The 27058-nt window shown below is 50.2% G+C and overlaps 2 protein-coding genes across 5 annotated transcripts in view; both read right to left on the bottom strand.

Annotated features, from left to right (window-relative positions):
- Positions 1–245: 245 nt before the first annotated feature.
- ANKRD2 (ankyrin repeat domain 2) lies at positions 246–12928 on the bottom strand. Its single transcript, XM_005566121.5, has 9 exons — positions 11537–12928; positions 6537–6638; positions 6042–6200; positions 5835–5942; positions 3473–3571; positions 3008–3106; positions 1694–1792; positions 1406–1504; positions 246–551 (listed from the first exon to the last, which is right to left on the bottom strand). The coding sequence occupies exons 1-9, from the start codon at positions 12218–12220 to the stop codon at positions 402–404; spliced, it is 1599 nt and encodes a 532-aa protein (XP_005566178.3). The 5' UTR covers positions 12221–12928; the 3' UTR covers positions 246–401.
- A 266-nt stretch (positions 12929–13194) lies between these two features.
- Positions 13195–27058, bottom strand: part of UBTD1 (ubiquitin domain containing 1) — a 63447-nt gene continuing 49583 nt past the window's right edge. For all 4 annotated transcript variants that reach the window (XM_005566108.4, XM_065521230.1, XM_005566107.4 and 1 more), the window contains 2 exons: positions 16268–16495; positions 13195–14261 (listed from right to left, as the gene is read on the bottom strand). In XM_005566108.4, coding sequence (XP_005566165.1) covers positions 13876–14261; positions 16268–16442 — 561 coding nt within the window. In that variant the 5' untranslated portion in view covers positions 16443–16495 and the 3' untranslated portion in view covers positions 13195–13875. The remainder of the gene's footprint in view (positions 14262–16267; positions 16496–27058) is intronic.

The following is a 27058-nucleotide window of genomic DNA, read 5'->3' as shown; positions in this document are numbered from 1 at the left end:
GGCCCAGGATGAGTGTATTACCAAGTCAATCCATGCAAGGGCCAAGCCTGGCCCTAGAGACATGGGAAGGGGCAGGAAAAGTTGTGTGGCAGGGAAGAAAGGAAAAGAGACCACGGTAAAGCAGCTGTGGGGCTGGCTCAGAGGGCCAACCAGCTCCCAGTTTTCCTCCTCCCCAAGCCAACATTTGCCCCCAGCCTTCCTTCATTCCCAGAGATTTCAGACACAAATGGAAATGAACATCGCAATTAGCAAAAACAGCTTTTTTATTGTGGTAGTTTGTGGGTGCTCCTGTATCACGCAGAAAAAAGGCTGGGCCCTCAGTTAGCTCTGAGAGTCATTCTTAGGACCCTCTGGCTGCACACAGAGAGGGGCTGGGTAGCTGGCTGTGCTGGGGCACAAATTCACTGGGCTGGCACGGGCTGAGGGGTCTCCCGCCCACTCTCATCAGGCCCCTCCAGTCCGTTATGCTCAGCCCCCGGCTCAGGATGCTCCAGGGCGTGCCGAGTATCGGTCTGCCACAGCTGCACCAGGTCCGTGGGGGTCTTTCCTGCCTGGGGTGGCGGGGCGGGGCGGGGCGGGGCGGGGGCAAGAGAAAATCTGTTCACTCTCCTGAAGGCTTTCACAGAAGGTACCCTCATCGACACCACCAGTGCTTCTCAAATGGGGGCAACTGGCTACGTGTGAAGATACTTTTGGTTGTCACACTAGGGGACAGGGTACTACTGGCATCTAGTGGACAGAGGCCAAGAATGCTGCTTAAACATCCTACAACACATAGGACAGTCCCCTACAACAATCACCCAGCCTGACATGTCAATCATGCTGAGGGTGAAAAACCCTCATTTATACCTGCTCCAGATTTTCCTGCTTTTCTCATTATCCCCTTAGCCTTTCTTGAGCCCGAGGGACTCTCCCGTGCCCTCCTTTTGTGAATACTCTGGGCCCCAAAGAAGAACTTGGACTAAGTGTTCCCTGGGCACCTTCCTCTTCCAAGTACTTCCTGCCTAGATCCTAAGAAAACTCAAAGACCACAGGAACTGACATGGAGTGCTAGGAACTGTCATGCCAGCCAGTGCTCGGTCCCTTCCAGCTCTGGCCGTTCATGATTCTGGCCTCCTTGGGCCTGTATGTGAGGACCCCCTCTGGCCTAACTGGGGGTCTTTGGGAAGTCCTCTTGCTGCCCCTCCTGCTGTCTCTCTGCACTTGCACTCTGGCCATAGACACACACAGAGAATGGGGCGGGCAGTTGGAACGGTGCTCTGGAAGAAGACAGCTTTATGTACTATGGTGCTGGCTAGAGCCAGTGATACATGTCCCGAGGCGGGGGCTGCCCCAGCAGCCTGGACGGCCCCTGCACTGTGTGAGTGCTCACGCCAATGGCTGAATCAGCGGGGAATGAGCTTACCAGGTTCTTGGTCATCATGTCAGCCCCATGCAGGAGCAGCAGTTTGATGATTTTGTAGCGGTTGAGCCTTACAGCATCATGCAGGGCAGTATCCCCTTCCTAGAGTCAGAGTGGCACTCAGCATGGCCCTTGTGGGCAGTAGGAGGGGCGAGGGTGATGGGAGGTGAGCTAGAGACCCTGCTCAGGGCCAAGTCCCGAAGGCCCCAGGAGGAAGGACACCACCTGTAGGGGCCCGCAGGCTGCCCACGCACTCATGGCGGGGTGAGCAGCAGACAGGCTAGCACTCACTCTGTCTCTGGCATTGATGTCCAGGCCCAGGGATAGAAAGTGCTCCACGATCTCCACGTGCCCTGTCCGGACTGCCACGTGCAGCGGGGTACTCAGCAGCTGGGTGGGAAGAATCAGGAACTGCTGGTTGACAGGGTCTGAACTATGGTACCCCTGGAGAGGGGGGGCTGTCCTAACTCCAGCTTAATCCCTCTTCCAAGTCCTAGTGCCAAGGCCTGAGCCCTGGAGGGGCAGAGAATGGTACAATTTCCTACCATCCTATCCAATGGCCTAACTCTAAAGACTTAAACGCCACTTCCTCTAGGAATCCTTCTATGATTCTCCTCTCACCCAGCTGCTCACTCTTCTACCCTCCTTTTTTTTTTTTTTTTTTAGATGGAGTCTTGCTCTGTTGCCCAGGCTGGAGTGCAGTGGCGCCATCTTGGCTCACTGCAAGCTCCACCTCCTGGGTTCACACCATTCTCCTGCCTTGGCCTCCCAAGTAGCTGGGACTACAGGCGCCCGCCACCACGCCTGGCTAGTTTTTTTTTTTTTTTGTATTTTTAGTAGAGATGGGATTCTACTGTGTTAGCCAGGATGGTCTCGATCTCCTGATCTCGTGATCTGCCTGCCTTGGCCTCCCAAAGTGCTGGGATTACAGGCGTGAGCCACCGTGCCTGGCCCTACCCTTCTTTTAATAATCATAATAGATGTCATTTATTGAGAGATAACTATGTAATGGACCTAGCAAAAGCTTACAAGACATTTGCCTTATGTTGAACAAATAATTCATTTACATATGTTTTCCCACCTAATCTACACAAGAACTCTGCAAGACATTTTACAGATGAGGAACAGAAGCTCAGAGGCTGTCACTTGTTCAAGGTTCTACATGAAAGAATGAATGAATAGAAGGATGGTGCATAAATAAATGAATGAATGAGGGGATAAATAAATGGAGGAATGGATGGATGAATAGACGGATGGATGAATAGATAGGTAGATAGAAGGATAATGGCAGAGAACATGAACAAATCATGCATCTTTTGAGTGGTCCTAAAGCCCCCAAGACAGTGAGTCTCTTGTTCTCCCTTCTTGTCTGCTCTTCCTGCTCCTGTCCTCAGATGGTGGTTCCTCAAGGGCCTGTGTGGATGGCAGGGACCAATTCGTGGGCTGGGAGGCCCAGTAGGACACTGTTTTAGCTTTCCTGCTCTGCAGCCAGAAACCAGACTAGCTCACTACCTTCCTGCCCCCTGGGCTTTCCTGCCCTCGGACCCCTCCCTTCCTCCCCACAGCCACCCCAGTATCTGTTGCGTCTGAGCATTGTTGCCTCACCTTGTCCCTCACATTGGTGTCTGCTCCTCGGCTTTGCAGAAGTCTCACCACCTCTAAGTGGCCCCCGCGGCAGGCCCAATGCATGGCTGTGCAGTCCAGCTAGAAGGAAATGATGGGGTCTAACTACAGAGCTGCAGGGAAGAAAGCATCTGGGGGGAATGGACTCCAGCCAGAAGGGCAGAGGGGTATCTAAGAGAAAGGTACAGGGAGCAGGCCTGGGCATGGGCAATGGGCCAAGTAGAACAGAAGAACACTCAGGGCCCATCTGGTCCAAGCCAGACTCACAGAGGATGCTTAGGGAGGAGAAGGGGCTAACTCAAAGTCACATAAGCCACCAAGGTGGAGTCTGGCCCCTGAGCAACCTGTTTATGCTTCAGGTTGGCACAGGTGTCAGGGAGAGGGTTTCTGTGTGTCAGTGCTGGACACACCTCCTGTCTCCCACTGAATACCTGCCCTCTCACTCACCCGATCCTGGAAGTCCACAGTGGCTCCACTAGTTAGAAGCTTCTCCAGGATTTCCACGTGGCCTTCCAGGGAGGATCGGTGCAGTGCTGTCCGACGGAACTGTCCCCAGAGAGGCTGTCAGGGCCTGGCCTCTGGCTCCAGGCCTGAGCCCATCTCCCACCCAAGCTGAGGCCCAGGCCTCCCCCACAGCTTGCTTCTCACCCCTGTGCTTGGCCCCCATGTTTTCTGTGTTCTGCCAGCTCCCTTATGCTCTATCCAGACCAGCCTGGGAGCCCTGTGCCCCCGGGAACCCGGCCTTCTCACTGCCTGCCAAGCACATCAAGCCATGCCTCTACACAGGCGGTTTCCTCTGCCAAGCATGACTGTTCTGCCCTCACTTCCTGGGAGTGCTTGATGAAATCTGCTATTCCTTTAAGATGCAGCTCAAATGCCATCATTTCCTTGAAACCTCTAGGCCAGGGCTTCCCTAGGGCCCAGATAACCCCTAACTGTGAGAGTGTGTTTGAGGGCAAGTCAAGTCTTGCTGGACTCCCCAAGTGCCTAGCACAATAAGCCAGAATGAACAGGTGACACTGATCACTGATTCCAAGAAAAAATAAACTTCTCCCCTTCTCCTTTCTGCCTTGGATTTTTGAAATGCTCAAGCCACAATATCTTTCCATATTCTCATGATCCGGTTACAGGCCACCGTGAGTATCTTTCCATATTCTAATGATTTGGTTACATGTCAGTCTCCCCAAGGAACCAACCCCGGTCTGTTTTATTTATTTATTTATTTTTATTTTTATTTTTATTTTTGTATTCTGGCACCTAGCATGGCGCTCAGAAATAGGAGGTACTTGGACAGACTGAAAGGATTAAGACTTTGGAGTCTAAAAAACAGAAAGGACATGTGGTCCAAGTCTACAATAATGCAGACCAAAGGTAGAAAACCACTAATGTGCCAAATTCCAGGATATGACAGCAAGAAAGCACCCCAGAAGTGTGAAAGAGGCAGTTTCAGGGAAAACAAAAATAAGTATGATGGGTGATGAAAAATTTAGAAAATATGGCTGCAAGGGGCTGGACATGATGGCTCATGCCTGTAATCCCAGCACTTCAGGAGGCTGAGGCAGGCGAATCAACTGAGAACAGGAGTTCAAGACCAGCCTGGCCAACATGTTGAAACCCTGTCTCTACTAAAAATACAAAAATTAGCCGGGTATGGTGGCGGGCACCTGTAATCCCAGCTACTCGGGAGGCTGAGGCAGGAAAATCACTTGAACTTGGGAGGCGGAGGTTGCAGTAAGCCGAGATCACGCCACTGCACTCCAGCCTGTGTGACAGAGTGAGACTCCATCTCAAAAAAAAAAAAAGAAAAGAAAAAAGAAAAGTAAATATGATTGCACAACATTGTAAATGTAATGAATACCACTGAATTGTACACTTAAAATGGTTAAAGTGGAACATTTCATGTTATGTTTTACCATGATAAAAACATTAAAATGGGCCAGGAGTGGTGGGTGTCTCAAGCTTGTAATCCCAGCACTTTGGGAGGCTGAGGTGGGAGGATTGCTTGAACCTGGGAGGCAAAAGTTGCAGTGAGCTGAGATTGCACCACTGCACTCCAGCCTGGGCGACAGAGTGAGACTCTGTCTCAAAAAAAAAAAAAAAAAAACTATACCATAAGAAACAAAAATATCATCTCATCTCTTAACACATGCTTGATAGTTTCTTCATTCATTCAGTGAATACTTACTAAGGTGCTAATATTCCTTTTTTCCTTTTACCAAAAAAAATTTTTACCAAAAAACATATCTATATCTATATCTACACAGAGAGGACAGGGTCTCATTCTGTTGGTTAGGCTGGTCTTGAACTCCTAAGCTCAAGCGCTCCTCCCACCTTGACCTCCTAAAGTGCTGGGATTACAGACGGGAGCCACGGTGCCCAGCCTAATATTCCATTTGATCACCATAACATGTTGTGAGGGAAGTAAGCCATTTTACAGAGGAGGAAACTGGGCATGGAGCGGGCACCGACCCAGCCACAGGTCCCACAAGTCGTGAGTGAAAGAGATGGGATTTGAGCCCACATCTTCTGGTCCTGGTCTATTTTTATTTGATTGCATTTTTTCTTTCTTTCCTAAACAAACATGTGACATTTGTTGCTTTGCAGGTGATTCAAGTTGGAAAAGGGTTTCAGGATTTAGATCAATTCCTGTGTGGGGAGGGGACACCCCATTCTGAGCGCCCCAGCCGCCCACCCACCCAAAGAACAACCGTGCCTCCTCTCAAATAGGCTCACAGTGGGCTGCCCAGGAGCTGAGCAGAGTGGGTGGCAACTGACACGGAGGCGGGTCAGGGGCGGCTAGGAGCATCACCTGGTCGCACGTGTCAGCTGATCCCCCGTCAGCCAGGAACTTCTCAATGACCTTCATTTTCCCCTCCACCGCGGCTTTCAGGAAGGTCTCCTCATCCACAGGGCCAGTCTGCAGGTGTGGACGCAGCAGTCACGGGCCGTCCCGGCGATCAGAACCCTCCCGGGCTCCCCCTCCGCCCCCTCACGGTGTCTTCCCCAGGACCCTTACGATCTCCTCGGGCTCCGGGGGCGGCTCCTGCGAGGCGGCCAGGGCGTCCCGCTTCTTCTGCTTGCGTTTCTTCCGCAGCTCAATGAGGTTCTGGATCCCGCCCACGTCGATGATCTCCCGCCGCAGGTCCAGGGACGTCTTGCGCACGCGCTCTTGGCCCTGCGCGGATGGCCCATTAACCCCCAGGCTGGGCAGAGAGTCTGGGCCGCTTGGGAGACCTCTGAGCTAAGCTGGTGGGGAGGGTGGGGTGGGCAGGAAGACCTTCTCAAGAAAGAAGGAACCAAGGTCTATCCCTCCTTCCAGGCCTAGATGGCTCTCAGATTGGGGGAATTCTGACTCAGTAGTTCAGGGGCGGGGCGGAGATTCTTCAGGGCTAGCACGCTCTCCCGGGGGTGCTGAACTGCTGGTCCATGGGCTACGTGGGGAGAGGTGCAGACAGGCCATGGCTGCCTGGCTGGTCCCCTGGGTGTAGACATTGGGTCCTCCCCGGCTTACCTTCACCTTCTGCAGGGCTGCACTCTGAGCCCCGTGGTGCTTCTCATCCTCCAGTACCAGCAAGTCCATGGGCAGCTTCTGGCGTGCGTCTCCCCGGAGTTTCTGGTGATCCAAGGAGGGCACCTTCTCCAGGACCCGAGGAGACAGGCAGCCTCTCCCCCAACCATGCCAAGGACACCCCACAGGGACCAACTCCTGGGTGGTCTCAGAGTCCTTCTGGCTCATCCTGGAGAGCCCCCAGCAAGAGCAGGGCCCCTGGAGAGGCCCCCAAAAGGGGCGAGTTCCCCACCTCAGCTTCAGCCCCAGTCCCAACCCTGAGCTCAGACACCTGCCTGCTGACTGGCCTGGATCCCTGCAAAACAACATTAAAGGCCACCAGAGTGAGTTTGTCATGAGATTAGATATATTCACTCTTTCAAGCACCAAGATTATTTTTTTTCTTTACTTTTTTGGCATTAAAAATTCACTTTGGCTGGGTGTGGTGGTGCCAACCTTTAGTCCCAGCTACTGGGGAGGGAGTAGCTGGGACAGAAGCATTTCTCAATCCCAGGGTTTCGAGACCAGCTCCAGAGACATAGCAAGATTGTGTCTCTAAAAATAAATAGGCCAGGCACAGTGGCTCACATCTGTAATCCCAGCACTTTGGGAGGCTGAGGTGGGAGGATCGCTTGAGCCAAAAGTTTGAGATCAGCCTGGGCAATATAGTGAGACCCCATCTTAAAAAAAAATTTAAATAATTAGCCAAGCGTGGTGGATTTTGTTGTAGTCCCAGATACTTGGGAGACTAAGGTGGGAGGATTACTTGAGCCTAGGAAAGGGAGGTTGCAGTGAGCCAAGATCATGCCATTGCACTCCAGCCTGAGTGACAGTGAGACAGAGAGAGAATGACCCTGCCTCAAAAAAATAAATAGGCCAGGCACAGTGGCTCACGCCTATAATCCAAGCACTTTGGGAGGCCGAGGCAGGTGGATTGCTTGAGCCCAGGAGTTCGAGACCAGCCATAGGCAACATGGCGAAACCCCATCCCTACTAAAAATACAAAAATTAGCCAGGTGTGTTGGCACACACCTGTAGTCCCAGCTACTTGGGAGGCTGAGGCATGAGAATCACTTGATCCCAGGAGGTGGAGGTTGCGGTGAGGCAAGATAGTGCCACTGTACTCTAGCCTGGGCAACAGAGTGAGATTCGGTCTCAAAAAAATAAATAAAATAAATAAAATAAGTTTTAAAAATAAGCAAATAATTCACTGATGAAATAATTGTGATGAGAGATGATTATATCTTAAATGGTCTTACTTTGCAATATAAAATTTGGCAACTCCTTTGTTAGATACTTTTTTTCTCTCTCTCAGATTTCACTGATCTGTGAAGTCAAGAGCTTGGAAACTAGTGCTTTCAGGGGAACTTGGTGATGGGAGCAGCAGCTCCTCAGCCTTCAGCCTGAAACCTTCTTTTCACTGTAATCCAGGTCCAACTGCCTGCCAGGTCTCTGCATTTGCCCTCTGATTTTCCTGGACTGTTTCTTCTCTCTTTGTGATGTGCTGGCACCCCCATCTCTGCAGTCCCCACCAGGCAGCTTGTGTGGCTATGAGTCCAGGAACAATTGCCCAGGTTGGAGGGTCCTGAGTCAATGTGGCAGTCGGGAAGGAGGCCACGCTTACAGACCACTCAGGTCCCTTTCCCATTCCTCCCTGAGCTCCCACATTTGCTCCTTCAAGGTGGTTTTGAGAGCCGATTTCCCAGGTCTTCATTCTGAAGGTTCTGTTAGCCACTGCTTTCTCCCTTTCATGTTGGGCTTCATGGTTTGAGGTCTTAGTGCTGGCCTAACCTGAAACACTGCATCTTCTTCCAAGAATGAAAGATAACCTGGGGCTGCAGCTACTGCTGCATGTGGGACTTCGGCTGGGCTCCTCAGGGAGCACCCAGAGGGCCAGCTTGTGTCTTTTTTTTTTTTTTTTTTTTTTTGAGACGGAGTCCCGCTGTCACCCAGGCTGGAGTGCAGTGGTGCGATCTCGGCTCACTGCAACCTCCACCTCCTGGGTTCAAGCGATTCTCCCGCCTCAGCCTCCCGAGTAGCTGGGACTACAGGCGCATGCCACTATGCCCGGCTAATTATTTTTTGTATTTTAGTAGAGATGGGGTTCCACCATGTTGCTCAGGCTGGTCGCGAACCCCTGAGCTCAGGCAATCCGCCCACCTTGTCCTCCCAAAGTGATGGGATTACAGGTATGAGCTACCACACCCGGCTATAATTTTTGTTGTTGTTGTTATATAGATGAGAGGTTTCTGTGTTATCCAGGCTGGCCTCGAATGCCTAGTCGTGCCTCCTTATACGCCAGGACAACAGGCCTGAGCCACTGCAGCTCCCCAGCTTGTGTCTTAATCACCTTGGTGTCCCCAGCATCTGTGACAGGCCCTAGCACATAGTAGGTGCTTAGTGACTGGTGAATGAATGAATGAATCAATGAGTGAATGGATGATGGCAAGCAGGCTCAGCATCTCTGCTAACCCTTAAGTTCTCAGTGATGACCTAACCCAGTAAGCTCACCACAGTAGAACTCCAGGCCCTGCGGTGGCCTCTGGGACCCTCCTTCCCTTCCCACCCTGGGGATGGGGCACAGGCTAAACAGAGGCTCTCCTCCAAGGACGCTGCCAGGCTGGGTCCTGGTAGAGACAACTGGGGACTCTAATGCTCACCTACATCTTCCCCAGACCCTAGAGCCCTTCATTTCAGGTTTGTCTTTGTGGGCTGACATACAGTAGGTGCTCAGTAACTGTTTGCTGCATTGAATGTGAGTTCACGAAACATACAAAGCTCCCACCTTACTTCATAGATAGTCATGCAGATTAAAAGAGAGAATGCCTATAAAATGCTTAGCACAGGGCCTGGCACTGGTGTGCTGCCAGCTCTGTAGCTATATTTATTGGATGAATGAACGGAAGAGGACTGCTCTGCATCCCTTCGCTGAAGGTCCCTGTGTCTACTGGCAGCAGTCCAGAACTGGCATAGCAGCATGACTCACCTGCCTGGCACCAGCCAACCATAGGCACACGCCCTTGGGGGAGTGAGAAGTAGGATTCCTAGAGATCCACGGATGCTTGCCCCAGCCAGGGCTCAGTCCAAGCTCTTTCCTGACCTCATCTCTTCTTCCCTTGGGGTCCTGACCCTTCCTTCCTCCTCACCCCTCATTCAGTCACACTCTTTTTTTGAATGGCCTCTACCTCCAAACTGATTCATCTCCTCCCCTCCACTCCTGTTAGGGCCAGCCTTTTCCAACAAGTCCTCAGGGCCATCAGAGCTGCCTTCCTAAAATAGGGCAGATGACACCAATCTCCCACACTCAGTAACATTTAGTGGCGCCTCACTACCCACAGATGTAACATGGCCCTCTCTGGCTTGTCTCTCTCCAGCCTTAGCCCTACTACCAGACTTTCTCAAAACAGCCACGTTTTCACTCATGGAAGCTTCGGCTCCTGCATTTCCTGAGGCTGGAATACCCTCCACCATCCTGGACTCCACTGAGTCCCCTTGAAGGTCCTCCTGACCACAGAGGAGTCCCTTTATTTATTTATTTATTTATTTATTTATTTAGAGACAGAGTCTCCCTCTGTCACCCAGGCTGAAGTGCAGTGGTGCAATCTCAGCTCACTGCAACCTCCGCCTCCCGGGTTCAAGCAATTCTCCTGCCTCAGCCTCCCGAGTAGCTGGGATTACAGGTGCCTGACACCATTCCTGGCTAATTTTTATATTTTTAGTAGAGACGGGGTTTCACTATGTTGGCTGGGCTGGTCTCGAACTCCTGACTTCAAGTGATCCACCCACCTCGAATCTCAGATCTCAAAATGCTGGGATTACAGGCTTGAGCCACTGCACCTGGCCCTGTCCACAAAGGAGTCCTTGAAGGCCCTCAGAACAATTCATGAGCCCCTTGTGTTCCTCCACTTCTGATTCACACCTCTATTTAGTCATTTCTTCCCTTTGCCTTGTTTTTTAGTTGACTATGAAACCGACAAGTGGGCTAAAATGAATGCTGGGTTGGTAAAAAGAAGGCATGGTCTGGGCCTTATTGGTCCACCCATTTCTACAGCTCTGGACTCTTGGCACAGCCGACACTAGATGAAGTATTAGTTTAAATAAAATGAAGAGTAGGGGCCAGGCACGGTGGCTCACACCTATAATCCCAGCACTTTGGGAGGCCGAGGCGGGTAGATCACCCGAGGCCAGGAGTTCGAGACCAGCCTGACCAACATAGTGAAACTCCATCTCTACTAAAAATACAAAAAATAGTGGTGCATGCCTGTAATCCCAGCTACTCAGGAGGCTGAGGCAGGAGAATCGCTTGAACCCAGGAGGAAAAAGTTGCAGTGAGTCAAGATTGTGCCATTGCACTCCAGCCTGGGCGACAGAGGGAGACCCCGTCTCAAAAAAAGAATGAAGACTAGTACAAGCCAGCACCCCCTGCCACTGCTCCACTTCCTTATCCCAGAGAAAATGCAATTGCCCAGAACACCACATTCCAAAGGTCCCCCCAAGGGTGGCCAGCAGGCTGGCAAAATCCATGCTTCCTTTCCCAGCATCCCTTCCTCACTGTTCCTCACTCTCTTCTTCAGTGGCCAGACACTGGAGTTTCCCCTGCCCCAGCCTTCCAGTCTATCACTGGAGCATCACAGGGCCACACATTCCTGACAGTCCCAGGGAGTACCCAGCTGTCTGCTTTGTACAGCCACTGTCTCTCAAGGCCCAGGAGGGTGAGCACTCTTAGGAGGCCCAGCCCAGGTTCCCACCCCACTGACTCGGTTTTGGAGGCTGAAGCCTCAGTCTTCTGCTGCCAGCAATACCCTCTGCCAGTAATACCCTGAGACAGGAATGAGGCCCAACTGGGCCCCTGGGGACATCTACCCCCCTCCCCACCACAGGTGTAGCAGACAGGCTCTCCCTCCCCTTGACAGCAGCGCTGGATCTCCTCAGACTCCCTTGGGCACCTCCACCCCTGCCCGCACCTCATTCTCCTCCTCCTGTGCCAGCCGCTGCTCGATGAGCGCCGTCGCCTTCTGCACCGCTTCGGAGTCCTCCATGGTGCCGTCCATAACCGCCTCTGCAGGCCACAGCGCCTCGGGGGCTTTATAGGCCAGAGCACCCACCCCTGCCCAGCTGGGCGCCTTTGCCATGAGCTCACTGGCCCAATTCTCCACCTGCCTCCCCCACCTGTCACCTTCACCTCGGGCAGCCCCAGGGAGCAGGGGGAGCCAGGGCCAGGGAACAAGGCCAGTTGCCCCGCCAACTCCTGGCCTACTAGAGCTGGAGGGCACCGTGTCCCAAGAGCAGGGCTGCAGGAAGGAGCCTCTCCAGCCTCTGTCCTGAGCGCTTGGGCCTGGCTGGGCCTTAGCCAAGGCAGCTGGGCTGCACAAGGGACCTGCCGGCTGCATGCTCCAGCCCAGATGACAGTGCCCCCTGCTGGATGCCTGGAAACCCTGCTCAGCCAGCTCCAGGAAGAGGGCCTGAAAACCAAACGTGGGGACCCAGGACAGTTCTGTACTCCCAGGCTGTCCTGCAGACAGGCCCTGCTGGCTGTGAGGAGGATCACACTCTACTTGTCCAGCCCAGGGCCGTGGTAGCAGGAAGGGCAGTTGTCTCCCTCTTTGATCACAGCTCACGCTGCCCTTAGGCTCTCCGGGGTCCCACATGCTCCCCAGTTAAGCACCACTGCATTTGGCTGGGTGACTTTTAGTCACGAACAAACCTTATCAAATCTGTCTCCTCCCTTGGTAAGTGCTCAGGGAACCTCTGCAGGGCTTACAGAGTCTTGCTTCAACAGAGGGGTCTCCGGAAAGCACTAAGCCCAGCTGGCAAGGAGCAGCAGCTACTCTGGATCCTCCTGCCCTCCCAGGGTTTCCTTGCCAGGCCCAGACAGTACTAGACTTCCCTGGCCAGGAGGCTGCCCATGCTCACTGAGAAGGAAAAATACTCCCAACTGGAGCAAAATCAGATCTGTACTTGCTCAGTTCCACTGAGCTCACTGTGACTCAGGTTAACCTGCTAGGGAACTGCAGACACCCGGCCCTGTGCTTCTGTAAGGCTCACCTGGCTGGTGGCTGCTCTTAGCTAAATAGCCTTATATAAGATTCCCCTCTCTTCAGATACGCACACATTCCCCTAGGAAGCATGAGGAACTGGTTCCTTTTCCTCTCCGGTTCCCTTGCTGGGAATCTGACACAAACCTCTGACACATGATCTAAATCTGTCAGAGATTTTGCTTTAACATCACGATGGGTACAGCGTCTCCAAGGGCCGGAAACGAGCCCCGCCGCAGGAGCAGACCACCTTCCTGAGGTGCTGTCTTCGCCTTGCAAGCACTTTCACATCTGTCTTCCTGCGTAATCCTCCCAGCAACTGATGGAGGAGGCAGGGCAGGTAGCATGGCTCTGCTTTAAAGAAAAGCAAAGAGGGTTCAGAGGTTAAGTGGCTTTTCCTGAGGACTCATGAGGACGCCAGGGGAGCTGGGATCAGGGCCCAGAAGACTGGCAGTTCCAGGCTCACTCTGCTGGAGATGGCATGCCCAGAGCAGCTGGGGAGGCCAGGCATCCACCTGTTCCCATACCAGAACAGCTCCAGGAGCCCCACAGGGCTGCAGGAGAACTCAGTCAAATGCCAGGCAAGCGAGAAGGAGCAAAAGGCTTTATTGATAAATATGCAGATATGTCTGTCCACAGGGACCTGCTGTGGGGGCCACGACAAGGCTGCAGACCTCCCACTGCCTGGGTTATAGCCAGAACATGGCCCTGTGCAGACCCTGCCACGACAGCCCAGCCGTCCACCACCCGCCTCATCTCTGCCAATTGTGCTGGGGGCAGAGAGAGGCAGAGGCCCGCCTCAGGCTTCCCGAGCCCTGGGGCTCACGGGTGGTTCCCTCCCTTCCAAGAGTGGCACTGTGCCCAGGGGAGAGCCAGGGGATGGGGGCAGAGGAGGGAGACAGCAGCTGCTTCAGACCCTGAGCAGAAAACCGGAGTGAGCACAGCTGGCAGCACCAGATGACAGATCTGGGCTCCAGGGGCCTCCTGGCTGGCCCTTGTGGCTCGAACCTGCTGCGGGAGAGAGGCAGGGTGAGGGCCCCATTCGCCTGTTCTCTGACAAGGTTGCAAGGCCTGTGTGTGGCCGCCTGCTCCCTGGGTACCGGGAACTGGTGGCACGTAGTGCCCTGAAAGGCAGGGTCCCTTCACAGCTCGCCCATCAGCCAAACTGAGGGGAGGGCCCCTGCAGAAAATGACAGTACTGGAAGGCAGCAGCAGGGCAGAGGCCTAGTGCTCCAGGCGGGGCCTCTTCCCAGGGGTCCGTGGGCCCATCAGTCCTGGGGTGGTGGGGGCTGGTTGATGATGACCTGGATGACAAAATCTTTCTGGATCTTGGTCTCCTGGAGCCGTGTGCGGTCTGTGAGCAGCTTCCCGGAGAAGAACCACCGCTGCCACGATGGCTCGATGCCCTCCTGGGCATGCAGCTGCCTCTTGAGCTGCCCCACCGTGTCGGGCAGGCTGGCGCTGAGCCTCACGTCCTTGCCTGTGGACAGGCGCACCTTCAGCGGGAACTCACGGCGCACGCTGGGTGGGGGCTCGGGGGGCTCCAGGCTCTCCTCCTCCGTGTGCTCCAGGAGCAGGTTCACGGGCGGTGACAGGCAGTAGATGGGCAGCTGGTAGCGATTGCCCAGCTCATCGTAGCATTCACAGAGGGTGCCTACAGGAGAGGCAGGGCTGTCAGAATCAGCTTGGGGATCCACTATCATGGATTAAATGTTTGGGTTCCCCCAAATTCATATAGTGAAACTCTAACCCCCAGTGTGACTGTATTTCGACACAGGGCCTATAGAGAAATACTTAAAGTTAAATGAGGTCATAGGGTGGGGCCCTGACCCTCTGGTCTGCTGATCGGAAGGATGGTTCTTTTTTTTTTCTTTTGAGACAAGATCTCCCTATGTTGCCTAGGTTGATCTCGAACTCCTGGGCTCATGCAATCCTCCCACCTCAGCCTCCCGAGCAGCTGAGACTACAGGTGTGCTCCACTGCCCTGGCTTATAGTTCTTGTAGAGACACTAGAGCACTATCTCACTCTCCACTCACTCCCCATGTGAGGACACAGCAAGAAGGCAGCCACCTGCAAGCCAGCAAGAGAGTCTTCACCAAAACCTGAACTGGCCAGCACCATGATGCCAGATTTCCCGGCCTCCAGAACTGTGGGAAATAAATGTCTCTTGATTAAGTCACCCAGCATGTGGTATTTTGTTACAGTAGCCTGAGCAGACTAATACACCTGCCATGGCCACCCCACAGTCAGATCTCCCTAGGACAGCCTGATGACTAGGTGTACAGGACTGGAGTCAGGAATACCTGAGCTGGCATCCCAGCTCCACCAGGTGCTGGCTTTTTCATCCTGGCATATTATTTTTCATTTCTTCACATGTGCCAGATGCTGGGGTTACAGGAATGAATGAAACAGCACAGCTCTGCTTTCCATGGGCCTTAGTGTCCTTACTGGTAAAATGTAATGCATGCAGAAATATGTTTATTGTCTCTTGAGCACCTACTAAATGCTGGGACTGGACTAAATCATGTTATATGTATCTTGCTGAATCCTAATAATTATCTCCCCTTTACAGTTGTAAGACACTCAGGCTCTAAATTTGAGAAGCTCCTTGCTAAAGGCAACATAGTTAGGAAAGGGAAACATTCAGATTGAAACCCAGGTTTGTGACCAGGCACAGTGGTTCCCACTTGTAATCCCAGCACTTTGGGAGGCCAAGGCGGGCAGATCACCTGAGGGTGGAAGTTCAAGACAAGCCTGACCAACAAGGAGAATCCCTGTCTCTACTAAAAATACAAAATTAGCTCGGCCTGGTGGCGCATGCCTGTAAACCCAGCTATTCAGGAGGCTGAGACAGGAGAATCACTTGAACCTGGGAGGCGGAGGTTGCAGTGAGCCAAGATCGCACCATTGCATTCCAGCCTGAGCAACAAGAGTGAAACTCCATCTCAAAAAAAAAGAAACTCAATTCTGTGATTCTAGAGCTCCACTGTTACCCTCTGCTTTACATGGCCCCATAAGGCTACTATGAACTTATGTGAGCTAATGCAGTGGAAGTTTCTAGATCAGTGTCCAGCACATAATGACCCAATAAAAGGTCAGTGCCTTTGGGAGGTCGAGGCCAGTGGATCACTTGAGCTCAGGAGTTTGAGACCAGCCTGGCCAACATGGTGAAACCCGGTCTCTATTAAAAATACAAAAATTAGCCAGGCGTGGTGGCACATGCCTGTAATCCCAGCTACTCAGGAGGCTGAGGCAGGAGAATTGCTTGAACTCAGGAGGTAAAGGTTGCAGTGGGCTGAGATCCCACCACTGCACTCCAGCCTAAGCGACAGAGTAAGACTCCATCTCAAAAAAAAATAATAAAAAATAAAATAAAGGTCGGTGCCTTGGATGTTCTAGGGTCCCAAAATGCATTTGTGACACTGCTTTACAAGTTTGTTGATGTCTTTCTGTCGTGTCATTAGGCAAGCACAGACTGTGTCTCATTTTCTCATTTTCCTTGTGTACCCACTCCTGGTCCATGCTCAGTAAGGGTTGCTTGAAGGAATGAACACGTGAGTAACCACCTGCCCCACCGCTCCACACCCCTCAACACCCTCAAACTGTGCTGGTGACCCCCGAGTTCCAGCGGGGATAAAGCCCTGGCCCTGTCCACTTACCATGAGGCAGGGTGATGCTGGCTCCATCCAGGATGGCCTGGGCCAGCTCGTGGTCGTTGGCTTCAGCAGCATAGGCGGCGGCCTTGAGGGCATCCCAGATCTCCTTGCGGCCCTCAAAGGCAGGCGCTGTGTCCCAGAACTCATCCCGTTTGCTCCGCAGCTGCCCGTCAGTCATGGGGTAGTCGCTCTTCCACTTGAGCCGCTCTTTCTTCAGGGGCTCATTGCGTCCTGGGCAGGACAGAAGCAGAGGCTCAGCATCTCTAAAGCTACTTGAGCTGCAACCTGCCCTCCCCCTCCTCTACCCTCCCAGGCCAGACCCTGAAACCCTGCTGCACTGGCTACTAAGTATTCAGGTCTCTGAAGCCCTTCCTAAATAGCAGGGAAGAGTCAGGAAACTTCACATAACCAACCTAGGGACATAAAATAATTGTGTCAGCAAAGCATATGCTACCATTGTTTTTGTTGCTTTTTTTTTTTTTTGAGATGGAGTTTCACTCTTGTTGCCCAGGCTGGAGTGCAGTGGCATGATCTCAGCTCACTGCAACCTCTGACTCCCAGATTCAAGCGATTCTCCTGCCTCAGCCTCCTGAGTACCTGGGATTACAGATGCCCACCACCACACCTGGCTAATTTTTGTATTTTTAGTAGAGATGGGGTTTCACCATGTTGGTCAGGCTGGTCTGAAACTCCTGACCTTGTGATCCGCCCGCCTCGGCCTCCTGAGTGCTGGGATTACAGGCGTGATTGAATGAATGATCATGTGGGGCAGGGCACGGTGGCTCATGCCTGTAATCCCAGTGCTTTGGGAGGCAGTAGGATCGCTTGAGCCCGGCAGTTCTAGACCGGTCAGGGCAACATGGTAAAACCCTGTTTCTACAAAAAAATTTTAAAAAATTAGCCAGGCACGATGGCACGCTCCTGGAGTTCCAGTTACTACTTGGGAGGCTAACATGGGAGAAATCACTTGAGCCTGGGAGGTTGAGGCTGCGGTGAGCTGTGATGGTGCCACTGCACTCCTTCCTGGGCAATAGAGCGAGATCATGTCTCAAAAAAAAAAAAAAAATTATTAACAATTTTAACATCTTGTTACTAATGTCCCACTGTATAGTCACAAAGATTTTTTTTAAGAAATCGTAATCAACAAACTCCCCAAAAAATTCCTGCAGCATCTGACAAATAAAACAATTCTGTCAAATGTCATTTTTCTTGTTACCCAGCTCCAAGTGACCTCCAAGACAGCTCCAAACCACAGTCAAGACTGAGGGCAGAGGCGTTTCTCAAAGGCTTTTGGAGGCTCAGTCATCTCAAAACTAAAGGCAGAGTGAGCCACAGGAGTGAGATGTGAAGCACTCTGCCTCCACTATAACTCAGGTCCTACGCCGAGAGGCAGAACTAAGGCTAGGGGCCACCACCAGATTGCTCCCACTGGCTGGGGCAAAAGGAAGAGAATAGCAGGCACTGACCTCCGCTGAGAAAGAATCCCAGGCAAGGCTTTATTTATATACACGATCCCATTTCATCCTTGCTTAGGCAGTAGGTATTACTATTGCTATTTCACAGGTGATAGGACAGATTTAGAGAGATTAAAGGACTTGCCCCAGGTCACACAGTGAGTGAGGGTTCCACCTCAGGTCTGACTAAATCCTGTAGTTCACCATCGGAATTCACAGTGTAGGGGCAGAAAACTCTAAAGCTGAACATTTAATTTAAAGTGTTCCTGGGGTGGTGAGGTGGCAGAAGGAAAGGCAAACCCTCTTTGGAGGAAAATAACTTCAAACCAGGCCTCTAAGAATTCCCAAGATAAAGTTCCAAGAAAAATAAATAAGGTAATAGTTTTTTTAAAAAAATCTCAATATGCAAGGAAACAAGGCAGTACAAGCTTTACTGGCAAAAACAGCAGATGAAAGAATCAGATTTGCAAGGACTTTGGATAGATTATGAAATACTGAGTTAAGGGATGAGGGCCTTAAAAATATGAATAAGAGATTATAAAGAATGATCAAGGAGATTTAAAAAATGTTTAATTTTTGTGGGTACATAATATGTATAACCAATAAGATCTTAAAAGAACCATATAGAATTTCTAAAAATGAAAAATATAGGCCGGGCCCAGTGGCTCACACTTGTAATCCAAGCACTTTGGGAAGCCAAGGCAGACGGACTACTTGAGCCCAGGAATTCGAGACCAGCCTGGGCAATATGGCAAAAACCTGTCTCTACAAAAAATACAAAAAAATTAGTCGGGCATGGTGGCGTGCACCTGTAGACCCAGTTACTTGGGAGGCTGAGGTGGGAGGATCACCTGAGCCCAGAAAGGCTGACGCTGCAGTGAGTCATGATCACGCCACTGCACTCCAACTCCAGCCTGGGTGACAGAGACCCTGTCTCAAAAAAATAAAAAGAAAATAAAAATAGAAAAAGACAATATAATTGAGATTCCGATGTCTTTTTTCTTTCTGAGAGACAAGGTCACTCTGTTGCCCAGTCTGGAGTGTGGTGGTGTCATCATAGCTCACTGCAGCCTCAAACTTCTGGGCTCAAGGTATTCTTCCCCAGTAGCCTCCCAAGTAGCTGGGACTATATAGGGGACACTATGTCCTGCTAGGTCTAAAATTTTGAACTGAATTTCCAGAAGGATACAATAGGGAAAATGGGAATGAAGCAACATTCAAAGAAATCATGGAGATGTCCACTCCCCCTAAATTGATCTATAAATGTAATACAATTCCAATATAATTCCCGTCAGTTTTTTCCCAAGGAACCTGGCAAGCTGATTCTAAATTTTATATAGAAGAACAAAGATGCTCCTAGAAAAGAATCAGGTGGGAGAAGTTGCGCTGCCATGATCAGCATTAATTATAAAGCTACAGTTGGCACAGTACTGGAACAGGGACAGACTGTTGGACAAAAAAAAAGCCAAACCTGGTAAAATATTTGAAGAGATTTATTCTGAGCCAAATGTGAGGGCCATGACTTGTGATGCAGTCTCAGGAGGTTCTGGGAACATGTGCCCAAAGGGAGTTGGATTACAGCTTGGTTTTATATGTTTTAGGGAGACTGAAGACATCAGTCATTACATGTGAGATATACATTGGTTTGGTGTGGAAAGGAGGGACAACTTGAAGGGGTGGGGACTTAAAGGTCATAGGTGGATTTAAAGATGTTCTGGTTGGCAATTGGTTGAAAGAGTTATTATCTCAAGTCCTCAAATCAACAGAAAGGAATGCCTGGGTTAAGGTAAGGAGTTGTGGGCCAGGCGCGGTGGCTCACGCCTGTAATCCCATGCTTTGGGAGGCCAAGGTGGGTGGATCACCTGAGGTCAGGAGTTCAAGACCAGCCAGGCCAACATTGTGAAATCCCATCTCTACTAAAAATACAAAAATTAGCTGGGCGTGGTGGCAGGCACCTGTAATCCCAGCTACTCAGGAGGCTGAGGCAGGAGAATTGCTTGAACTTGGGAGGCGGAGGTTGCAGTGAACCAAGATTGTGCCACTGCACTCCAGCCTGGACAACAAAAAGTAAAACTCTTTCTCAAAAAAACAAAAACAAACAAACAAAAAAAAAGATAAGGAGTTGTGGAGACCAAGGTTCTTATTATGTAGATGAAGTTTCATAGGTGGCCGCCCTTAAGAGGCAATAGATGGCAAATGTTTCCTATTCAGACTTTTAACAGGTACTGGATTTTTAGCTAATCTCTTCAGGATCAGAAAAAGACCTGGAAAGGGAACGGGATTCTTTACAGAAAATGTAAACATACCCCATAAGAGACAGTTTTGCAGGGCCATTTCAAAATATGTTACAGTCCATTTGAAGGTACAGTCCATTTGAACTTTTATATGGATGCACTTTCTTGCTTGGCCCCAACCTTGTCCCAGATACCAGCCCTCTAGGCAACTGTCTTCCAGTCCTCCAGCAGGCTAGACAGGAAATTCGCCAGGCTGCTAATCTTCTCTTGCCTACTCCAGATTCCCAGCCACATGAAGACACCCTAGCTGGACAATCAGTTCTTGTTAAGAATCTGACCCCTCAAACTCTACAACCTCGATGGACCAGACCCTACTTAGTCATCTATAGTACGTCAAATGCCATCCACCTGCAGGACCCTCCCCATTGGGTTCACTGTTCCAGAATAAAACTGTGTCCGTTGGACAGCCAGCCTGATCTCTCCTCTTCCTCCTGGAAGTCGCAAGTACTCACCCCTACTTCCCTTAAACTCACCTGCATTCCTAAAGGATAACAGTAACCTTTATAAGCCTAACACATCCTTTCATTTTTATTAGGTCTCTTCTTCCTTACCCTACTCTTTACAATAGGCTTTATGCAATCACCACCCCCACAACTTGGATTGCACCCCGAAAACTTGTCATCCCTACTATCTTCTGTCTAGTCATACCCCTATTCGCCATTCTTAACTACTCGTAAATGCCCTGTCCCTGTTTACACTGCCAGTTTACACTATTCCTCCAAACCATCGTAGCGGCTGTCTCCTAGTACTATCCCTAATCTGCCACTCTTGACTCCCTCTTGGAGTGGATAGATGATCTTTGCTGACAGAGCACCCTCCAATATTTTCACCCTGATGAAGCCCTTTTTTCCACTTTTCTACTCACTCTTATCCTTGCCCCCATTCTCCAGTCACTCTTTACCTCTCCCTACCTATCTCCACCACACTATCAATCTCACTCACTCTCTCCTAGCCGTTTCTAATCCTTTAACAAACAATTACTGGCTTTGCATTTCTCTTTCCTCCAAAACCGCTGAGGCCTCGATTTACTCACTGCTGAAAAAGGAGGACTCTGTATATGTTTAAATGAAGAGTGTTGTTTTTACCCAAATCAATCTGGCCTGGTATATGACAACATAAAAAACTCAAGGATAGAGCCCAAAAACTCACCAACCAAGCAAATAATTATGCCGAATCCCCTTGGACACTCTCTAATTGGATGTCCTGGGTTCTCCCAATTCTTAGTCCTTTAATACCTGTTTTTCTCCTTTTATTTGGACCTTGTGTCTCTCATTTAGTTTCTCAATTCATACAAAACCACATCCAGGCCATCACTAATCATTCTATACGACAAATGCTCCTTCTAACAACCCCACAGTATTACCTCTTACCCCAAAATCTTTCTTCAGTTTAATGTCTCCCACTATAGGTTCCCACACTGCCCCAATCCCCTCGAAGCAGCCCTAAGAAACAGTGCCCATTCTCTCTCCACACCATCCCCCAAAATTTTCGCCGCCCCAACACTTCATTATCATTTTGTTTTGTTTTTCTTATTAATATAAGAAGACAGGAATGTCAGGCCTCTGAGCCCAAGCTAAGCCAGCATATCCCCTGTGACCTGCGTGTATACATCCAGATGGCCTGAAGCAACTGAAGATCCACAAAAGAAGTGAAAATAGCCAGTTCCTGCCTTAACTGATGACATTCCACCACTGTGATTTGTTCCTGCCCCACCCTAACTGATCAATTGACTTTGTGACAATACACCCTCCCTGCCCTTGTGATAGTGTACTTTGTGATATTCCCCCACCCTTGTGAATGTACTTTGTACAATACACCCTCCCCACCCTTGAGAAGGTACTTTGTAATATCCTCCCCGCCCTTAAGAAGGTACTTTGTAATATTCTCCCCACTCTTGTGAATGTACTTTGCAAGATCCACCCCCTGCCCACAAAAAATTGCTCCTAACTCCACTGCCTATCCCAAACCTGTAAGAACTAATGATAATGCCACCAGCCTTTGGTGACGCTCTTTTCGGACTCAGCTCGCCTACACCCAGGTGATTAAAAAGCTTTATTGCTCAAACAAAGCCTGTTTGGTGGTCTCTTCACACGGATGCGCATGACGCTGAGTAGCTGGGATTACAGATGTGTACCACCACACCTCACTAATTTTTGTATTTGTAGTAGAAACAGGGTTTCACCACGTTGCCAGGTTAGTCTCGAACTCATGACCTCAGGTGATCCACCCGCCTCAGCCTCCCAAAGTGCTGGGATTACAGACATGAGCCACCACGCCTGGACTGTTTTAATGTTAATGCTGGTCAGTTGTGCCTGAACTCCAAAGGGAGGAGAGTATAATGAGGCCTGACTCCCCTTCCCATCATGGCCTGGACTTGTTTTTCAGATTTCTTTGGAATCCCCTTGGCTGAGAAGATGGGTCCATTCAGCTGGTTGGAGGACTTAGAATTTTATTTTTGGTATACAAGACAAATGAGAACAGAGAGCCCAGAAACAGACCCAGGTGTGTACAGGAACTTGCTTGCAGTGAGAAGGAATATTCCTGTTGCAGGTTGGAGGGGAAGATGACTATGTGTAACAAATGATGCTGGGACTACGATGGAGACATGAACTGCAATCCCCACCTCATGCCAGCCACGAAAATCAAAACCAGGTTATCAAAGGCTTAAGTATGAGGGACAGAAAGGACACACTGAAGAAACTGAAGGTCACAATTTCATCCAGATATTTTTTATGAAGTTTAGCCTGGAGGTGTTTATGCCTTGACCAAGGAAGTTGCTCCATGTCATGATTTCTGGACTCCTTCTCTCTTTCATTATTTAGCAGGGATGATCCCCTAATAAGAGCTTTGATCCACCAGGAGTCACAGTAATTATACAGTGACTCCCTCAGGGACCCCTGGGTGTGGGACTTCTGCCTCTTCCCTAAACAGCTGTTTAGCTTCAATGGCATTTTAACTTCTTGAGCTGAATCTATAGTTTCCCTGCCTTCCTTCCTCTTTTCCAGATGTCACTTCTTACTGGTCTCTGTCTATCTGCTGCTCCCAACATGGGGAGAGGGCAGGCCCAGCTCATGGGCCACTCCTAATCTGCTGAGGGCTGAGAAAGGGCACAGCCAAGCTGTCAGCACTGTCTACAAGAGAGGCTTCCCACAGAAGAAAGAGACCAGGCTTTGTGACATTTAAAAATGTTCACTGTTCGGCCAGCATGGTGGCTGACACCTATAATCCCAGCACTTTGGGAAGCTGAGGTGGGAGGATCACTTAAGGCCAGGAAGTCACAATCAGCCTGGGCAACAAAGCAAGACCCCTCGTCTCTACAAAAAATAAAAAAAATTAGCCGGGCGCGGTGGCAATGACCTGTAGTCCCAGCTACTCGGGAGGCTGAGGTGGGAGGGTCGCTTGAGCTCAGGAGGTCAAGGCTGCAGTGAGTTATGACTGCACTACTGCACGCCAGCCTGGGTGACAGAGTGAGACCCTGTCTCATAAATCAATCAATAAATAAATGGCCGGGCACAGTGGCTCATGCAGGTAATCCAGGCACTTTGGGAGGCCAAGGCAGGTGGATCGCTTGAGTCCAGGAGTTCGAGACCAGCCTGGTCAACATGGAGAAACCTTGTCTCTACTAAAAATATAGGCATGGTGGCAGGCGCCTGTAATCCCAGATATTCAGGAGGTGAGGCAGAAGAATCGCTTGAACCCCAGAGACGGAGGTTGCAGTGAGCTGAGATCATGTCACTGTACTCCAGCCTGGGTGACAGAGTAAGATTCTGTCTCAAAAACAACAACAACAACAACAACAAAACCCCAAAACAAAAACAAACAAAATCAAATGTTCACCTTTGGGCTCTGTGCCTGACAAGTGAGGTACTAGACTGTGACACAAGGACACCTGAGCTGTAACTGTGCCCATGCATCTCATTTTCTCTTGAGAAGACTAAAGAACTGACCTTTAAAATAAACAAAGCTCCATGGTGGCCCCTTTCAAAGTCATCACCTCAGGAGGCCACACACGTGCCTGAAGGATGCTGCTTGGCTCACAAACCTCCTGAGCTCCCCCAGAGTAGCCTTCAGGGTCGCCTCCCTGCTACACAACAGCAGACAGCTTTGCTAGCCGTCATTTCTATGCTTCTCCCCCGCTGACAGTCACACTGTGAGTGAGCCTCTCCAAGTATTAACAGTGCCTAATTAATGCAGTGAACCAGGATACAGCGGTGACAAACTCTTCACCCTCCAGGTAGGGCCTCTGTGGCTGAAAATCTTAGAATGGTGGGTGAGGGGCAGGGGGCAGGCAGGGTTAATGTAAGCTGAGCCCCAGGAGTCCAGCCATTGCCTTCTCAGTCATCACTGCACCTCAGAGCCAGCAGAGGGCAGCCGCACCACCTCTGGACTGGTATTGGCTCTCTTCATCAGTGGGTCAAACGCTGCACAAAAATAACTCACCAAGTTCTCCAGGCCCAAAGTTAAGCATGTATAGGAGACATGCCCAGACGTTTGCAGCCCTACACACGGGTGCTTACAATCTTAGCCACGGATACAGACAAACACAGAAAAGGAAGTTTTTCATCTAAGCATATGAACAAGTTGATGATGAACATATTAATTTCATTTACTTAAAAAGATATTGGCTGGCCATGGTGGCTCACGCCTGTAATCTCAGCACTTTTGGAGGCCGGGGCAGGTGGATCACCTGAAGTCAGGAGTTTGAGACCAACCTGACCAACGTGGCGAAACCTCATCTCTACTAAAAATACAAAAATTAGCCGGGCATGGTGGCACGTGCCTGTAATCCCAGCTACTCAGGAGGCTGAGGCAGGAGAACTGCCTGAACCTGGGAGGCAGAGGTTGCAGTGAGCTGAGATCGTGCCATTGCACTCCAGCCTGGGAAACAAGAGTGAAACTCCATCTCGAAAAGTCAAAAACAAAAACAAAAAGATACTGTATGGAGTCAAAAAAGTTGGGCAGTGGAAAGTGTGAACATTCATACGCTGCACAAATTGGTGCATGTCTCTGGGAGGGCATTTGTATGGTACTGAGAAACTTTAAAATGTTCATCCCTTTGGCTCAGCTATTTGATTTCCAATAATTTATTCTAAGAAAATAATCACAAGTGTGTGGTGAAGACTTATCTAGAAAGCTATTTAACCCGGCACGTTTTTAATAGGGAAAAGCTAGGAACAACCTAATTCACACGGCCAGGAGAAAGGCTACATAAAATATGGGCATCCTTTTGAAGCATCAGCAGCAGCCACTCTGTAATGGTGATGTAGGATGCTGAATAACACGGGAAAATGTCCACAACACAGTGAAAAAAGGTCCCATACAGCAAGTGCACAGTGCTCCGGCTTTTAATTCAAAAAAAGTATGTATTGGCCAGGTGTGGTGGTTCACCCCTGTAATCCCAGAATTTTGGGAGGCCGAGGCAGGCAGATCACTTGAGGTCAGGAGTTCAAGACCAGCTGGGACAACATGGTAAAAACCCATCTCTACAAAAATTAGCCAGGCTTGGTGGTGGTGGGCGCCTGTAGTCCCAACTACTCGAGAGCTTGAGGCAGGAGAATCGCTTGAACCGAGGAGGCAGAGGTTGCAGTGAGCTAAGATTGCATCACTGCACTCCAGCCTGGGTCACAGAGCGAGACTGTGTCTCAAAAAAAAAAAAAAAAAGTGTATAATTATTATTTTTTGTTTGTTTTTAGATGGGGTCTGGCTCTATCACTCAGGCCATGTCATCATAGCTCACTGCAGCCTCAACCTCCTGGGCTCAAGTGATGTTTCCACCTCCGCCTCCTGAGAAGCTGTGATTACAGGCATGCACCAACATGACTGGATAATTAAAAAAAATTTTTTTTGTAGAGATGGGGTCTCGCCATGTTGCCCAGGCTAGTCTCAAACTCCTGTCTTCAAGTGATCCTCCTTCCTCAGCCTCCCAAAGTGCTCAGCTGTATAATTATATATATTAAAAAGACAGGAGGGCCAAGCACAGTGGCTTGCACCTGTAACCCCAGCACTTTGGGAGACCGAGGTGGGAGGATCGTTTGAGCCCAGAAGGTCAAGGCTGCAGTGATGAGCTATAATTACACCATTATACTCCAGACTGGGCGACACAGTAAGACCTGGTCTTTAAAAGAGAAAAAAGGCTGGAAGGATTTATATCAAAATGTAAACAGCGGTTATATTTCACTGGCAGTTACCGATTATTTCTTCTTGGTTTATATTTCCCAAGTTTTCTACAATAAGAACTTATTACTTTAATAATAAGAATAATACCATAAAAGTTGTTAATTAGGAAAGAGGATACTTGGAGTTCTGGGGCACAGCCATGAAAAAGTGGGAAGAGTTTGGGGAGCCGACGGTGGTGGTGACTTGCTAAGCCCATGCCCTGTAGGATATCAGTTACTGACAGCCCCCCGAGGCTTTGTCCAGGGCCAGGAAGGCTCTGCTGGTTTCAGCAGCAGGAGCATTTAGTAGCTTCTACTTACATCTCCACCTGTCCTAGATAAGCTTCAGGTCAAAGACAGAGTAACAGAAATGGTTCCTGTCCTTAATGAAGCTGACAAAGGCATACAACCTGCACAGGGAGGCCACAGGGCAACACACACACAAAAAGCATGCGTTTCCACGATTGTGCTGGGCGGAGGACAGCAACAGACATTTTTTGTTTGTTTAAACTTCTTTTTTTTTTTTTTAATAGAGAGGGGGGTCTCCCTATGTTGCCCAGGCTGCTCTTGAACTCCTGGGCTCAAGGGATCCTCCTGTCTCAACCTCCTGAAGTGCTAGGATTACAGGTGTGAGCCACCATGCCCCGCCAACATTTGTGATTGAGAAGAAAATGTACATGTCTGCGTACAGAGGCAAAGGCTGGGCTCCCAAAGGGTGGCTGAAATCTCCCGTATTAGGATCTCCTCGGGTGCTGGTTCAAAATCCAGATTCTCAGGGCCCACCTCACACCCATGGAACCAGTTACAGGGGCTGGGCTGGGGTATGTATTTGATCTGACTTAAGAACCTATCTGTAGGCCGGGCGCGGTGGCTCAAGCCTGTAATCCCAGC

The sequence above is a fragment of the Macaca fascicularis genome, chromosome 9 (genome assembly GCF_037993035.2).
Source record: "Macaca fascicularis isolate 582-1 chromosome 9, T2T-MFA8v1.1".
NCBI lineage: Eukaryota > Metazoa > Chordata > Mammalia > Primates > Cercopithecidae > Macaca > Macaca fascicularis.
The sequence above is the reverse complement of the archived record's forward strand: the minus strand, read 5'-3'. Positions and strand labels throughout refer to the sequence as shown.

Excerpts from the sequence above, each read along its gene's own strand:
- ANKRD2 (XM_005566121.5), bottom strand. The coding sequence starts at position 12,220 with ATGTGGGACCCCGGAGAGCCTAAGGGCAGCGTGAGCTGTGATCAAAGA. Across the intron at positions 6,639-11,536 it reads CACAGGAGGAGGAGAATGAG|AAACTCCGGGGAGACGCACG; the intron begins GTGCGGGCAGGG and ends TTGGATCACCAG. Across the intron at positions 5,943-6,041 it reads CCCCGGAGCCCGAGGAGATC|ACTGGCCCTGTGGATGAGGA; the intron begins GTAAGGGTCCTG and ends CCACACCTGCAG.